The sequence below is a fragment of the Haemaphysalis longicornis genome, unplaced genomic scaffold (genome assembly GCF_048455015.1).
Source record: "Haemaphysalis longicornis isolate Haplotype H1 unplaced genomic scaffold, Haemaphysalis longicornis Haplotype H1 scaffold_5, whole genome shotgun sequence".
NCBI lineage: Eukaryota > Metazoa > Arthropoda > Arachnida > Ixodida > Ixodidae > Haemaphysalis > Haemaphysalis longicornis.
Window position 1 is genome coordinate 168,955,596 of NW_027526385.1, and position 14,837 is coordinate 168,970,432.

At 43.7% G+C, this 14,837-nt stretch overlaps 1 protein-coding gene across 1 annotated transcript in view; it reads right to left on the reverse strand.

Moving 5' to 3' along the window:
• LOC144138817 (uncharacterized) overlaps positions 1-14,837 on the reverse strand; it is a 238,162-nt gene that overhangs the window by 102,248 nt on the left and 121,077 nt on the right. The window contains exon 8 of the mRNA XM_077671294.1: positions 9,711-9,903. Within this exon, the coding sequence (XP_077527420.1) occupies positions 9,711-9,903 (193 nt within the window). The remainder of the gene's footprint in view (positions 1-9,710; positions 9,904-14,837) is intronic.

A 14,837-nucleotide genomic window follows, 5' to 3' on the forward strand; every position in this document is an offset into this window, starting at 1 on the left:
CGCTACAACGAAAGGAAAAAAGAAAATGAACTAAAAGCGCAACTTATCTACTTCACAGAGATAGAAAGCTCTCAACCTGGTACTTTCCTGAACGAAATAAAAGGCGTGAAAAACGAACTGGAGGCCATTGACTCGGAAAGATACCGCGCGGCAATGATTCGTGCTCGAAGGGAAAAATTGTGGGCGGGAGAAACACCTAACAAAAGGGCGCTAAGTGATGAAAAAGGATATGCAACAAAAAATTAGATTAAACGCATACAGTATAAGAACCAAATAACAGAGGACAAAGAAAAAATTGAAGCAGCATTTGTTGAGCACTATAGTGAACTGTTAGGAAAGAAAAGGCGAACCGAAGCAGGGTTCATGAATTATTTTCTAATGCGCATGCCCAAGTTAGACGACGAGGTTAAACAGTGCTTGGAGCAGGCCATCAGTTTGGAAGAGATAAACGACGCCATTGACGCACTCTCAGCTGGAAAATCGCCTGGACCGGACGGTTTGGGGGCGGGATTTTACAAGGCCTTTAAGCGCGTCATTGCTCCAATATTGCATGCCGTTATTGGCGAGTCGTATTCAGTAAAGCGCGTGCCTCGTTCATTCACTACAGCTAATATGGTATTAATCCCGAAAACGGACGATCCGGAAAAATTGACATCGGTGGGGTCTTACCGCCCTATAAGCCTCACGAATGTTGATTATAAAATTTCATGAAGGTACTCGCAAAAAGAATGCAAACCGTGATAACACAAGTAGTCGGGCCTCATCAGACATGCGGTATCAAGGGACGCACAATTGCGACAAATGTGCATGTTGCGCGGAGTGTGCTAGAATGTTGTGACGCTTTTGGGAGTCGCGTAGCTATGATGCAGATCGATTTAGCGAAAGCATTCGACCGGGTTATGCACGAAATATTATTGGATGTCTTGGAGCATGTGAATGTTGGAAACGTTATTTTGGAGACGGTTAAAATGGTGTATAGCGAATGCACAACGCGCATTGTTATAAACAGGTCTCTAACTGGAAGCATACCTGTTAGATCGTCTGTAAGGCAAGGTTGTCCATTAAGCCCGTTATTGTTTGCAATGTATCTGGAACCTTTCTGTTTGAGTGTCATAAATGATGACAGTATAAGGGGCTTTAATGTACACACCACAGAGGTCAAAATTCTGGCATATGCCGACGACATAGCGGTGTTTTGTACAGACAGCGAAAGTGTATTGCAGGTTGAAAAAACCGCCAGTCATTACTGCATCCAGACTGGGAGTGAAATAAACTTGGGGAAGAGCGCTGGGTTCTGGCATGGATGCTGGCAGAACCCTCCCGAGTATTATGCAAACATGCAATGGACATCGCTGCCGGGCACATACCTGGGTGTTCCGCTGGGTTGTTATCAAGAAAGCGCAGAGTATTGGGCTGGGGAAACGAAAACAATGAAGGAGAAGGTGCAGGCATGGCAGGGTCGAGATTTTTCTATGTTTCGCGTGCAATTGTGTGCAATGTGTTTTTAGTAGCCAAAGTCTGGTATGTATTGCAAGTGCTCTTTATGTCTCGCGTCAGTGTCCAAAAGATACACAGAGTGTTCGCAATGTACATCTGGGGATCGAGCTGTGAGCGAACCAGCCGAACCAACTTGTTCCGATCTGTGCGGTGTGGAGGGCTAGGCCTTGCCCACCTCTTCGTTCGGCAACTTGTTTCACGCTTTATTTTCTTACGAGACCAGAGTGATCCTTTCTTGAGTACTGTAATTAATGTGCGACTTCAAAGGCACCTACCGGAATTTATTGTGTCATCTACGCAGTGCATGGGAAGGTCTGTAAGTGGGTATTTGCGAGAAGTTGTCTTGTCCTTTCGGTTTTTAAGTGTTCGGTTCTCAAGAGAGTACCTAAGTACAGTTATGAGGAAAAGGTTGTACGGCGATTTAGTGGAAACAATGATGCCTGTTCCGCTTTATCGGGCAAATTATATTGGCACAGCGGGTCAAGACGTGCTGAGGAGGGTGAAAAAAATGCCAGTAAAACCATCAGTTAAGTCGTTCTTTTTTAAGCTACACACGAACACACTAGCAGTAAAAACGTGGCTGCATGAAAAAGGTCTGTTTGTACCGTGGGACACTGATTGTCGTCTTTGAAAAACGCCAGAAACTGTAGAACATGTGTTTATTAATTGTTGGAACGCTGTGTTTCACTGGGATGTGCTGAAAAGAACCCTCAAAAAAGAACTGCCCATCAGCCCACACGGTATTCGCTACTTGCCCGTTGTAAATGATGGAGGAATACCGTACGACATGATAATGTTGTTGAGCCTGCACGCATTGTGGAAAACTAGAAAATCTGTAGACAATGCAGTTACCCATGCCCGCCCGGAAAGGGAAAGTTTCATTGAAAGTGTGTGCTACATACGCGATGTGTATCAAGGCCAGCATGAACCGCCAGAGTGGGCAAGCGTGCTTGATATTCTGGCATGTTTAAAGAAATTCTAGACACAGTAGATAACAAACGATTTGGTGAGGTGTCTTGTGTGTTTGTGTGAGTGTTTTGTTCTGTATAGTTAACAGGCAATAAAGAAAAAAAAGCCCAGATAGCCGAATTGGTAAGGCATTCGACATGTAATCGAAAGGCGTGGGTTCGGTCCCCACTCTGGGCGCGTGTTTTTCTTTCTTTCTTCTGTATATTTAAAAAAATGTTTAGTTCATTAACCATAGTAAAAAAGAAAAAGAGCCTAACCACACCCCTATGCCTCCTTTGGCGTTGTATACTGCTGACCTATCTTTCTGCATTTCCTCAACGAGCCCCTCATTTCCTTACTTTATATATATATATATTTGTATATATATATATATATACATACAAACGAGGTTTTTTGGACTCTGGTTGAATAATACAAAAAGATGTTTTCGACCACGGTGAACAAATAGAAATGGGTTTAATAACGTTTCGTCCCACGGACCGGCATTCGTCAGATTCGTAATCTGACGAAGGCCCGTCCCTCGGCCGAAATGTTATTAAACGCAGTATTCTTTTTTCACCGTTGTCGAAAACGTCTTTTTGTCATCATTATAACCCGCCTATCTACGCCCACTGCCGGGCAAAGGCCTCTCCCGATATTCTCGAATTATCCTGGTCGTGTCCTAAGTGCGGCCTCTGTATTAGTTGAGTGCACGGGCCCGGGCCTGCCCTAAAGCCCGAGCCCAGCCCTGCCCACGTGCCGGGCTAAGGCCGAGTAGCGCGCATTTTCTCGGGCCCGGGCCAGGCTCGGGCTTGAACTAACATTTTTGTTGGACCGTGCCGCTCCGATCCGTCCCGGGAGTTCCTGAGGCCCGGCTATCCTGTTGTGCAAATTCTAAATTTTTAGCAAAGAACGTTTTCTTGTTGAAATATCAGGTAAGTGTGTGCTAATTCCCTACCCTGCCGTTAGAAAATGTGATAAAAAGACGATTGAGTAAGAAAGCCTTCACATCAATAAAGGAAACGTCTGGGTCCCATCAGCTTAGTTGAAGAGAGCGGGCCAGAAAACGAGGGCACTCCAGCCACAGGCTACATCATTGTATTTTCTCTCTTTTTCAAACTAAAACAAACAGAACAAACGTAACCTAGATTTTGCAGTGTGTGCAGAGTTTGAAGAACCAATTTTCTAAGGAGAGCTCATGATTTTTTCGCGCAAAAATTTTTTAGAGCCATGGCTAAAGGCAAGATAGAACAGAAGCGCAGATAAAATCATGCCGCCAACGTTACTAGAAAGAAAGACAAAAATTAAATGGTGAAACCGGACGCATCGTCAGATCAAATTTCAGCAAGGAATGGAAGATCGAAAGGTACAATATCTGTTGAAGAATTGCAATAATAAAAAAACCCCACTTACTCGGAATTACTTAAGGTATCCTCGGGTGCGCCTAGATTTCGAAGACTGACAAATGAAGCGGCAACTTAGGTTACACAACTACGTGAAATAGAGCTTCTATGTGAGAATAAGTTGTACAAAGCTCATCCAAGTTTAAATGAAATATAAATATAATGTAGCCGTATTCGCTCTTTGCTTACTCCTTTTAGGCTAACAGCAAGCTTCTTCAAGTTCATGTTAATATTCTAATATTCTGTATATTCTACAGATCGGCACTTTCCTGCTGCTGATACCGGCGGGGCGTGAAGGAGCGGGCAACTCGACGACAGCGTGGACAGCAGATCCAGACCACGATAAAGCCCGCCACGTGCCAAATGCACCGGTTGGTCTGGATGGTCGGCCCTACAAGCTGGATCCCCTCGGTCCTGCGATGTACTGCGCCGACGCAGCCTTCAGCGCCCCCGCGGTACCCCACTCAACATCGACAGCTTCGGACATAAATACGGTTCCCGAGGCCACGGCGATCAATGGGCACGGCGGCACCGCAAGGATGCAGAACGCTAATCCGTTCCTGTATGTTCTACAGGTGAGAAAACGCTACGGCGAATGCACTAGGTCTGACTACCCCTGCTTGATTGTGCTGCCGTGCCCACTTTTGCTTTGTGAACCACTGTGTAACTTGGCGTTGTATTTGAAGGAACTGTTGTTGCTGGGAGGTGATATCGAGACAAATCCCGGTCCCGACTTAGCTCAAATTTCCCTACAACTGACGCAAATTGCTACCGACCTTAAAGAAATCAAAGAAGAACGACTAACTGCTATCAAGGCAAAACTAGAAAGCTTGGCTGCCATGGATAAAAAAATAATGGATTGAACCACTATAGTTTCCGCCTTACAAAAAACCGTGTCAGACTTAGAACTGAAGCTGGATGACTTAGAAAACCGGTCGCGAAGATCAAATTTGATTGTGTACGGCATTCCTGAAGATGAGCAAGAAAATGAGGAATCTTTAGAACAAGTAATAAATGACCAAATTGCTAAAACTATTCTAGAAATCGAACCCGTTTCAATCGAAAGGATACACCGACTCGGAAAACCTAACCCGAATAAAACCAGGCCGATAATCCTCAAACTTCTCGATGATCGCGACAAAACAAAGATATTGAAAAACTGCCACAAACTAAAGGGTTCTGAAATATCAATTAGCGAAGACTTTCCGAAGCGCGTACGCCTTATCAGAAAAAAACTATGGGACTCGGCCAAACCAAACAAGGAATCCGGACAGAAGGTGCACCTAGTTTACGACAAAATAAGTATAGATCGCACTCTTTACCGTTGGGACGATTCCATAGACGATAAAGTTTTAGTAAACCAAACAACAAATTCCTTACAAGATAAAAAAAACCATCAAAGCGCAAAACCGGCAACACGTTCTCGTAATCGCCAGAAATAAGATTTATAAATGTGAATTGTCGAAGCGTTGTGAATAAATTGGAATCTCTTGAATGCCTACTCCTCGACATCGAGCCAGACTTCGCTGCACTGACAGAAACTTGGTTAAATAATGACATTGTAGATAGTGAACTAACACCCCCAAACTACAACATAATACGAAAGGACAGACCGACACGAGGCGGTGGTGTAGCCTTACTGATAAAACGTGGAATACTGTTCACGGCGCTGCCAGATGTCGAGGGTGTTGAAGCAGTATTTTCGAAGCTAATATTTGGCCCTCATACCATAATTGTAGGATGCTGCTATCGCAGTCCTAGCTCTGGCGAAGATACCCTGCAATCCCTTTACAACTATATTGAACGAAACATACAGAACACGAGATTCATTTTGCTGGGTGATTTTAACCTTCCCGATATCGACTGGCAGTCTATGAATTTTCATTCCGCATGCTCAGAGGTTATCATCGACACAAGGCTGCGGTTTAATCTTCACCAAGTTATAGATCAACCGACACGTGTTCAGGGACCCACTTCAAATATTCTTGATCTTATATTCATAAGTAACCACTTCCCAGCCGATAAAACTAAAGTAGAACTAATGGATGGCATATCAGATCACAAGCTTGCATTGTGCACTGTACCCTTCCAAGAAAAAAAAGAACCGTCAAACGTGAAAACTACATACCCAGATTTTAATTCTGCTGACGATACCAGCGTAGTTAACCACCTAATTCTCAAGTTTTCTTCCTTCGAAGTGCTGTCAAACGATAGTTCCACGACCATCGAAATATTATGGCATGAATTAAAAACAATTATTTATGAGTGCATTAATGATTATGTACCTACTAGAGTGAAAAAAATTAGGAAACACAACCCGTGGATAACGCGCGAGGTAATCCACGCAAAACGCAAAGTAAAGCGAACAAGAAAGAGACTTAAGCAGAAACCAGGAGCAGTAAATGAACTTAACTCTGCACTGAAGGATTTAAAAAGGAAAGTAAAAACAGCTAAGAACAATTATTTTAATAAAACACTGCCTAACTTTCTAAAAAGTTCCCCTAGCAAATTTTGGAACTACCTCAAACCAGCAAAAAATAATAGGATCAACCCACCCCTGGAAGAAGAAAACCCGATCAATGCAAGCACTCTAAACAGCTACTTTCAATCGGTATTCACTGTTGATGACGGAAACATTCCGGCCATTGACACTAAGTGCGTAAAAGCTACCCTAGAATCTATCATCGTAACTGAGACGGGAGTGCTTAACCTATTGCTAAACTTGGACACGAAAAAAGGAGCAGGCCCCGATAACATTCCCAACATTTTTCTTGTCAGATATGCGGAATTACTGGCTAAGTATCTATGCCTCATATATAACAAATCATTGTCAACGTGTTCGCTCCCCGAGGATTGGAAAAAGGCAAAAGTAATTCCTGTGCATAAGGGAGGGCGCAAAAATGATATTGCTAATTTTAGACCAATCTCTTTAACTTGTACAATTTGTAAAATCCTAGAGCATATCATCCTTAAACACATAACCGTTTACCTAGAAGAAGAGCGTATACTATCTCCCTATCAGCATGGCTTTCGTCGAGGTCTATCAACCATAACTCAATTACTAGAATTAACACACGAGGTAGCCTATAGTATTGACAATCAAAAGCAAACAGACCTGATTTTCTTAGACTTTGCGAAAGCCTTCGAAAAAGTATCACACAAGAAGCTACTAAAAAAACTCGAAGTAGCACTAGGAAATTCAACCGTTATTAAATGGATCGATAATTATTTGACTAACCGTTCTCAATACGTGGAATTCAACAATCAGACTTCAGGTGTTACCCCCGTCACATCTGGAGTCCCACAAGGCTGCGTCTTGGCTCCTGTTTTGTTTCTTCTTTATATTAATGATCTGCCTACGAACCTTATTGTGAAAGTCAAACTGTTTGCAGATGATTGCGTACTGTATCGTGAAATAAACTCCCCCGAGGACCACGCAGCTTTAAATACAGCTTTAAAAGACGTTTCCCGCTGGTGTCGTGAATGGCAAATGTCCCTGAATATAAACAAGTGTACCATCTTGTCGGTAAGCCGAAAAAAAACTAGGTCAAATTTTCATTACACTATTGACAACGTTCCCATAGCTAGAGTAAATCAACATAAATATCTTGGAGTAATTATAACTGAAGAACTAAGATGGGATTCACACATCAATTATGTAACTTCAGCAGCCTTGCGGCGCTTGTTCACACTTAGATATCGGCTCCACCAGGCGCCGCCTCCACTGAAGCACCTGGCATACACTTCGCTTGTGCGATCATTACTAGAATATGGTAATATCATTTGGTCACCCTTCACTAAACAACAAATAACTAAACTCGAAGGAATACAAAGAAAAGCAGTTAGGTTCATATACAATCGGTACAGACTTGCAGATTCACCAACCGAACTACTAAAAAATGCTGGTTTACTTACCATAAGGAATCGAACACGATTGGCACGTGCAAAATTTATGCATCAGCTAATTCACGGTCATTTCAACATTGATTTATCTGCCTACATCACGTTTGATCAAAGTAGAACGACACGCCTAAAACATTCAATGAGACTAAACGAATATTCATTTAACACAAATTGCTTTAGGTACTCTTTTTTTCCGTTAGCAATTACTGAATGGAATCAACTAGATCCGAATATCTCGAGCAGTACCCAATTAGATAAATTTTTAACACCGGTTGAAAACGAACTTAACATAATTCAAGGGGAAACAGTTAGGTGATATTCGTTTGTGTATTTGTGTGTACATTTTACCCCACTGATTATGTACTCTTAAGTTACGCTTAAGATGAAATACCCTTCAGTATTGTACGTTGCACTTAAAAAATTATTCCTGAGCTCAAATACTCTGTTTTCGGATCATGTTCTTTGTACTTATATTACACTTATCTTACTAAATTCTTCACCCATGCTGTACTTTTGCTTATCATTGTTTTGTGTTACATTTATCAATAGTTCATACAATTTTCCAGTATGTGAATTTGCTTTGTACTTGCACGTTATTAGTAACCCACATGTTTGAATCCTGTTCTGATTTTGTTCTGTTAATCCGATTCTGTTACTAGATTACAATTGTTCATATGTGTGTCTTATTGTATACCTACACTGTAACTTTATGTCTCAAGCCCTTCCTGCGAAAATCCCTGATGGGATTGGCAGTATATTTAAATAAAATAAATAAATAAATAAATAAAATAAATAAATAAAATAAATATTTTGCCCGGGTAGGGATAATATTTACCACACTCTGGCGGGCTCGGGACGGGCTCGGGCTCATATTTTAAAAATTGTTTGGGCTCGGGCCGGGCTCAGGCTCAATATTTGTAAATTTCTCGGGCCCCGGCCAGGCATGGGCCGTGTCTCTACCGGGCCGGGTTGGGCCGGGCCGAGAAATTGCGGCCCGTGCACGGCTCTGCAATGTATCCCCTCAACCTTTTCGATCTTATCTGCCCATCTAACATACTGCCGCCCGCTGCGACGTTTGTCTTCTCTAGGGATCCTTTCTGTTGCCTTTAATGAGCAACGCTTATCTTGCCTTCGCATTACATCCCCTGCCCAGGTCCAATTCTTCTTCTTAATTTCTACTAATATGTCCTTAACAAGCGTTTGTTCCCTGAGCCACTCCGCCCCCTTTTTGTCCCCCTATGTTACACCTATCATCTTCCGTTCCATTGCTCGCTGAGTCGTCCTCAATTTAGGTTGAACCCTCTTAGTGAGCCTCCAAGTTTCTGCCCCGTAGGTGAGTACCGGTAAGATGAAGCTATCATACACTTTCGTTTATGTAAGTGGGGGACTGTGTACTACACCCTTTGTAATAATTTTGTGGGCCAATCCCAAGCCTCCTCGACCACGAGAATTCAAAGAATTGCCTACAGCTCTAAATGTGACAAAAATATTGTAAGTCAGTCAGAAAGGAAAGTGCTTTCTCTAGCTTTCCTGCATAAAATTTTCAGCCTAGCTTTGGAAGTAACCTTGTACATTGAAGTTTTGGCAGCCAACGCGTTTCCGGCTTGGCCCACAAAATTTTGACAAATGCTGTCCATTGTTTCGCTGTTAGTGGTAGGCTCTCAATTCCAGAGTATTATAGCAGCTGCTTCCAGATGATACAGAAAATTTGCAGTAGCATGTGTATTCTATTTCATTCATGGCATTGTTGACTAGCCTTTTTGAAGCATATTGCACTGCTACCGCTACCTTCATCTGCACGTCTTTGCGTTTTATCATCGTTACATAATTAAGAACCGTATTTCATTATCTTTAAATCATGCAACATCATGAGCATCCAGTATTTTGTCCAGGGCCGACACTGGGATGCACTACTAAGGATAACAGCAAATAGAAGGAAGCACAAAACAAATAACTTACCCATGTAAACGTCAGCGGAAAACCCTGGGTGCACAATTGTGTCGTCAGATGCGAATAGTATGCTTATTTTGTTGCCTTCGCAAGAAATGTTGGTCGGGGAGTTGTTACCGCAATAGCGTCCGTACTGAAGAACTGTACCATTGTTCAAGGTGCAGCTCATTTCGAAGATGTCTTCTCCCCATTCGCAGTCATCCTGTGAAACATAACATGAGGGCCTCAGGCGTGGTTGGTTGCAGATATCATTTAAACACTTTAAAAACGAGAAGATTCAATCAGCTCAGAGAATTTTGTTTACTTGAAACCCGAAAAGTGACTAAAAAGTGAAATTTAAAAGGACAAAATTTGTTTAGCCGAATGAATATAAAATGTACGCAAAGAATATTTCAGTTGCTTATTTATATAGACCAAAGCCATACTCCTTATGACTTAAACAACCTACATATAAGGTGTAGTGTCCGTAAAAACCTTTTATTCAGCATTTGCTCGCTCATCGAAAGTAAACGTCCGTGCCTGAGCAAACCGCTATGCGCTTGCCCAGTCAGTAATCATGAAAAAACCAGGAAACGGCCCACGCGTGCAGAAGGTTAACATTTTTTTTAAATAGTGGTTGATTATGCCCTCTCAGGCTGAAAGGCCTTAGAAGAGCATATTCACACAAAAATACAAAGTCCCTAGTTTGTAATGTCCTGTATTTGGTACTCATATTTTAGCACTTTCTTTAAAGCAAATTCGACGGCCCTATAGAAACATTCCAGGGCCTTGTACCCATCTTTTACTCTCTATATGGGAACAAAAGATGCTTTGGGCTGAAAAAAAAAAGGAAATAAGGAGGTACTCAATGAACGAGTGCGTTGAATGTTTTGGGAATTTTTGGTAATTAGGCCCATACGGAACAGGCGAAACTAATGGAATTTGGGCATTTTCAGTGTTATATAAGCACCTGCGATGTTTCCAGGTTCAGGAAAAATATGGGAAACGTAACTATATATTCTGCCTTGAAGAGATGCTGGGCACAAACAGGTTATCAGCGATAGTACAGGGCGCTCGCTGCACGGGTGGGTAAATATACCGATCGACTGCCCAGATAATGGGCGATGAAATATTCGTCCTACATCGCGACTTAACCTTAAGATAGAATTCCCAAAACTGTAGGTCGTTAGTGTGTTTAACGACTACATACCCATGTGAATGTCAATCTCAGTAGGAGCAGTAGATAACTTCCAGTTATATCTTAACAAAAACTAACAGTAGTACACGGTGATGGGAAGGTAGGAAGCTACACTAACTACTCTAATGAGTATAACGAGTGTAGCGTTATTGGTTACTTGTCATAATTTGTTCACCGTGGAATTGTAAACGAATAGGAAATACCACTGCTCTAAACGCACGGGCTGATACTCGAGACAACTGTCTATTGGAAACGGCTGAACTAATGAGTCATTGGAACGATCCCGGGTGGCTCATTCACTATGGGAAGTGTTAGCTCAGCAGGTTTGGTGGAACACCATCAGTCACAGATTTGTAATAAATAACATGTGGTCTTGAAGAACGTGTGTCGTAATATAAAGTCCCAACAAATTCTGCGTGGTGTATGAGCGCTGAAAAATGGAAATTAATTAAAATATAAATAATAGATTACATGAATATTTCAATATTTATATTAACGTGGAAAACAGTTTTGTACATATATCTGTGTGAAGCATTTGTAAGCAAACCCAGTTCAATATATCAGTGGGCTGAGTACTTTGTGTGAAATCCGTACGTGCACGTTGTTTTTAAAATTCTCATTCTGTCCATTGGGTGAACGTTTAGAAAAGTTCTCATAGAACCGTGTATGTACACCCGTATGGGTTCCCTCTAGTAACAAATACCGGCTGGTTTTCTGAACGTGCCTACGAAAAAAAGTTACCAGAAAATATTTACGCCATCTCGAATCTGCAAGGGGGCGATTTTTGAAAGAAAAAAGCGATAATGAGTGTTTACATGATATGTCATGTGCTCCAAAATTAAGAAGAAATTGCAGTTTCTTGTTGCAGTTAGCAAATAACAGTTAGCAAAGACAATCGCACGCAAAAGTCACGCACACATTAGAGAAGGTTTAAAACATACAATTGCTTCCAATGTGTAGGCTCGCACCATCAGTGCTGGTTAAGACAAACCATAAAGTAGTGTTTATAGATTCATACAGGCCGCACAAATAAACAAAACACATTGTGATATATCAACGGATCAGATAAAAAATCCCGAGTTCGCGAAAACACAATCTTCAGACTTCTGAATGTTAAGAAAATATTGTCACGAAGAAAAGGAGGACGCAGTTGTCTTGAAGGAGAAACAAGTTTATTGGAGCGAACTTGTGCTCCCCTAACAACTCAAAAGAATACATAGGCGGCGAAGCAGCGGTCAACAAAGTAACTTCCGCAGGCGAGTGTCGTCGAATCGAATGTCGCGGCGTCTGCTCCGCAGGCTTTTATCTTTCGCCGCGAGTGTTTCTGGAACCGTCGATTCACATCCAGAACATTATAGATCACAGAAGATTGTTCGGGGCTAACGACGTTAGGGCGGAATAGTCTGCTTATCTGAATGAGATAGCCGGTGCGGCATAAAAATAAAGAATGAAACACGCACTTCGCATGGGACACAGATAACAGAGCCGGGCGCTGCCGGGCATTAAAAAAAACAAGCGATAAATAAACAAACCCGTACATGGTTCGCGGTATCACACCCCCTCTAAGCGTGCATCGACCCGATGTTAAAATAACACGACAGCCCGAACAAACACAACAACAAAAAAAGTCCGTCATCTTGCGAAGTACGGTTTGAGGCAAACCACGTGGACGACTCGGGTAGCGTGCGTCCTCGTGATGTGCCGGAATCACCAATGGGGATCACTTCGTAGGTTAATTGGCCAACACGTCGTTGAATCTGGTAGGGTCCCAAATATCGTCGCAGAAGCTTCTCACTGGGTTCGCGTCGTCGGATGGGAGTTCAAACCCACACACGATCCCTGGTTGGTACTCGGCGTCTCGGCGTCGGAGGTTGTAGGGGCCCGCATCCACCAGCTGGTGGTCCGTTATACGAACTCGAGCGAGCAGGCGGGCCTCCTCCGCACGTTGAAGGCAATCTTGGACGTCAAAATGAGCAAACACGGGCGGGATTTGCAGGCGTTTTTGCAGCTCGCAGAATGCTTTTAAGTGCGAATGCACTTTATAAGCGACCCCAAACCATCCACCGCCGCCGGCGGCGGCGGCGGCGTCCGCAGTGCTCCTCTATATTTAAAAAAGAAACAGCATCCGGCGCCAGGTTTCGATCCGAGGACTTTGCGGCCGCAGCGCGACGCTCTACCGACCAAGCCACGGACGCGACGCTGATATCAGTGTTAGTGACGCGCCTTATATCTTTAACGCATTCAAACTACGTCGTCAGCGGCGTGCGTTGGCGACTCAGCGGCGTTATAGCGGCTTGATAACTGCGTGGTGTACACGTGATACTACAAACCCGATGGAAGAGATGGAAGAGAAGGCGGCGAGGCGGTGGGCTGCGGGGGCCGAGCGCAAGCGCCGCAAGCGGGCCGACAACCGTGCATTCGCACTTTCACATTCTCCCCCTCGGGGAAATGCGGGGGAATTTTTTTTCTTGGTCGTTTTCCCAGCTGAAATGGGTGCTACCTCTCGTCAAGCGCGTGAGTGGTTCTGCACTGTGTGCGAAGTTTGCGACGAAGCGCCGGTAGTATGCGCAAAGCCCGAAATATCTTCGCACGCCCTTCTTATCTTTCGGCCTCCGGAAGTTCGCAATGGGTGAAGTTTTTGCCGAGTCAGGTAGGACTCCCGCGGCGTTGACGACATGGCCCAAGAACTTGAGTTCCTCGTATGCGAAACGACACTTTTCAGGCTTCAGCGTCAACCCCGACGTACGAATGGCCTCGAGTACAGACTCCAACCTCGCAAGGTGTTCGTCGAAAGTCCGGGCGAATACCACAACGTCGTCGAGGTAGACGTGGCAGGTGTGCACTTAAAGCCACCTACCACACTGTCCATGACTCTTTGAAACGTCGCTGGTGCTGTGCACAGCCCAAACGGCATCACCTTGAGCTCGTATAGGCCGTCCGGGGTTATAAATGCCACGGCCGCTGGATGAGAGCGCACGCAAGGTGCGGCCTGCCGCGTCGCCCGGATTTCAACGGGCGAGGGCGTGAGTGGTGGTGTTTACGTTTGCCGCCGCTTGACTCCCTCGCGGCGCTAGCGTTCGGGGACTGGTTTCGGGACGGAGCGGGGCGGGGCCCGTATGCGAGAGCTTGCGCCGACTGAGAGACACAGCCAGCGCACGGGTTTTAAAGCTGCTGTTGTCCTTCCTGGGCTACTCAACCGCGAAAACTGTCTGTCCGTATGTATGTATGTATGTATGTATGTATGTATGTATGTATGTATGTACTGCCAGTCTGTCGCTCGATCCAGCCGCCTGGCCGTGACTGAAGCAGCAAGAAGTTAAAATAATTCTTGAATGAGATAAGGCAATACATTTTCCATATAAATCTAAAAAGATGCTCCATATTCGACAACATTGTTAAAAAAGGTAATATTCGACAAAAAGATAATAAACCACCGGTTAGCTTTGTCTGAAAACGTCTCACACACAGCACGTAAACCGCGTTACACAGTTTAAAGCCGCAAGTTGATTAGTTAGTGTTCAAGTGGCAGGTATTTGGTGGGAATTTACACGTCCTAAATTTCAAAAATGTCACCTTTTCTCGGGAAACGCGGCGTAGACACACGGGAGAGCGATGAATGTTGGCCGGCGACGAATTAAAGATTGCCTTAAAGACACTTCTTTGCAAAAAACATCTTGGCCGACCTCATAAAACGAGGACACGCGATAGGATGGTTGAAAAAGGATTTGAAAAGACTAGAAATTTTGCTATGCGTGTCTTTTGATACTCTATTCTGGCTCGATCATGTCTTGCCGCGCATAGAGATTTGGGTTGTTTCGTTTTCGCAGGCACGACAATTCCTTTAAACGCGCTACTCAAAACTTGTTTGCAGAGGTTGTATAGAAAGAAAAATAAATGCACCGTGCTGTGTTCAGGAGACAGTGCGTACGGTCCACTCTCCTAGCTGCTAACCATTTTTC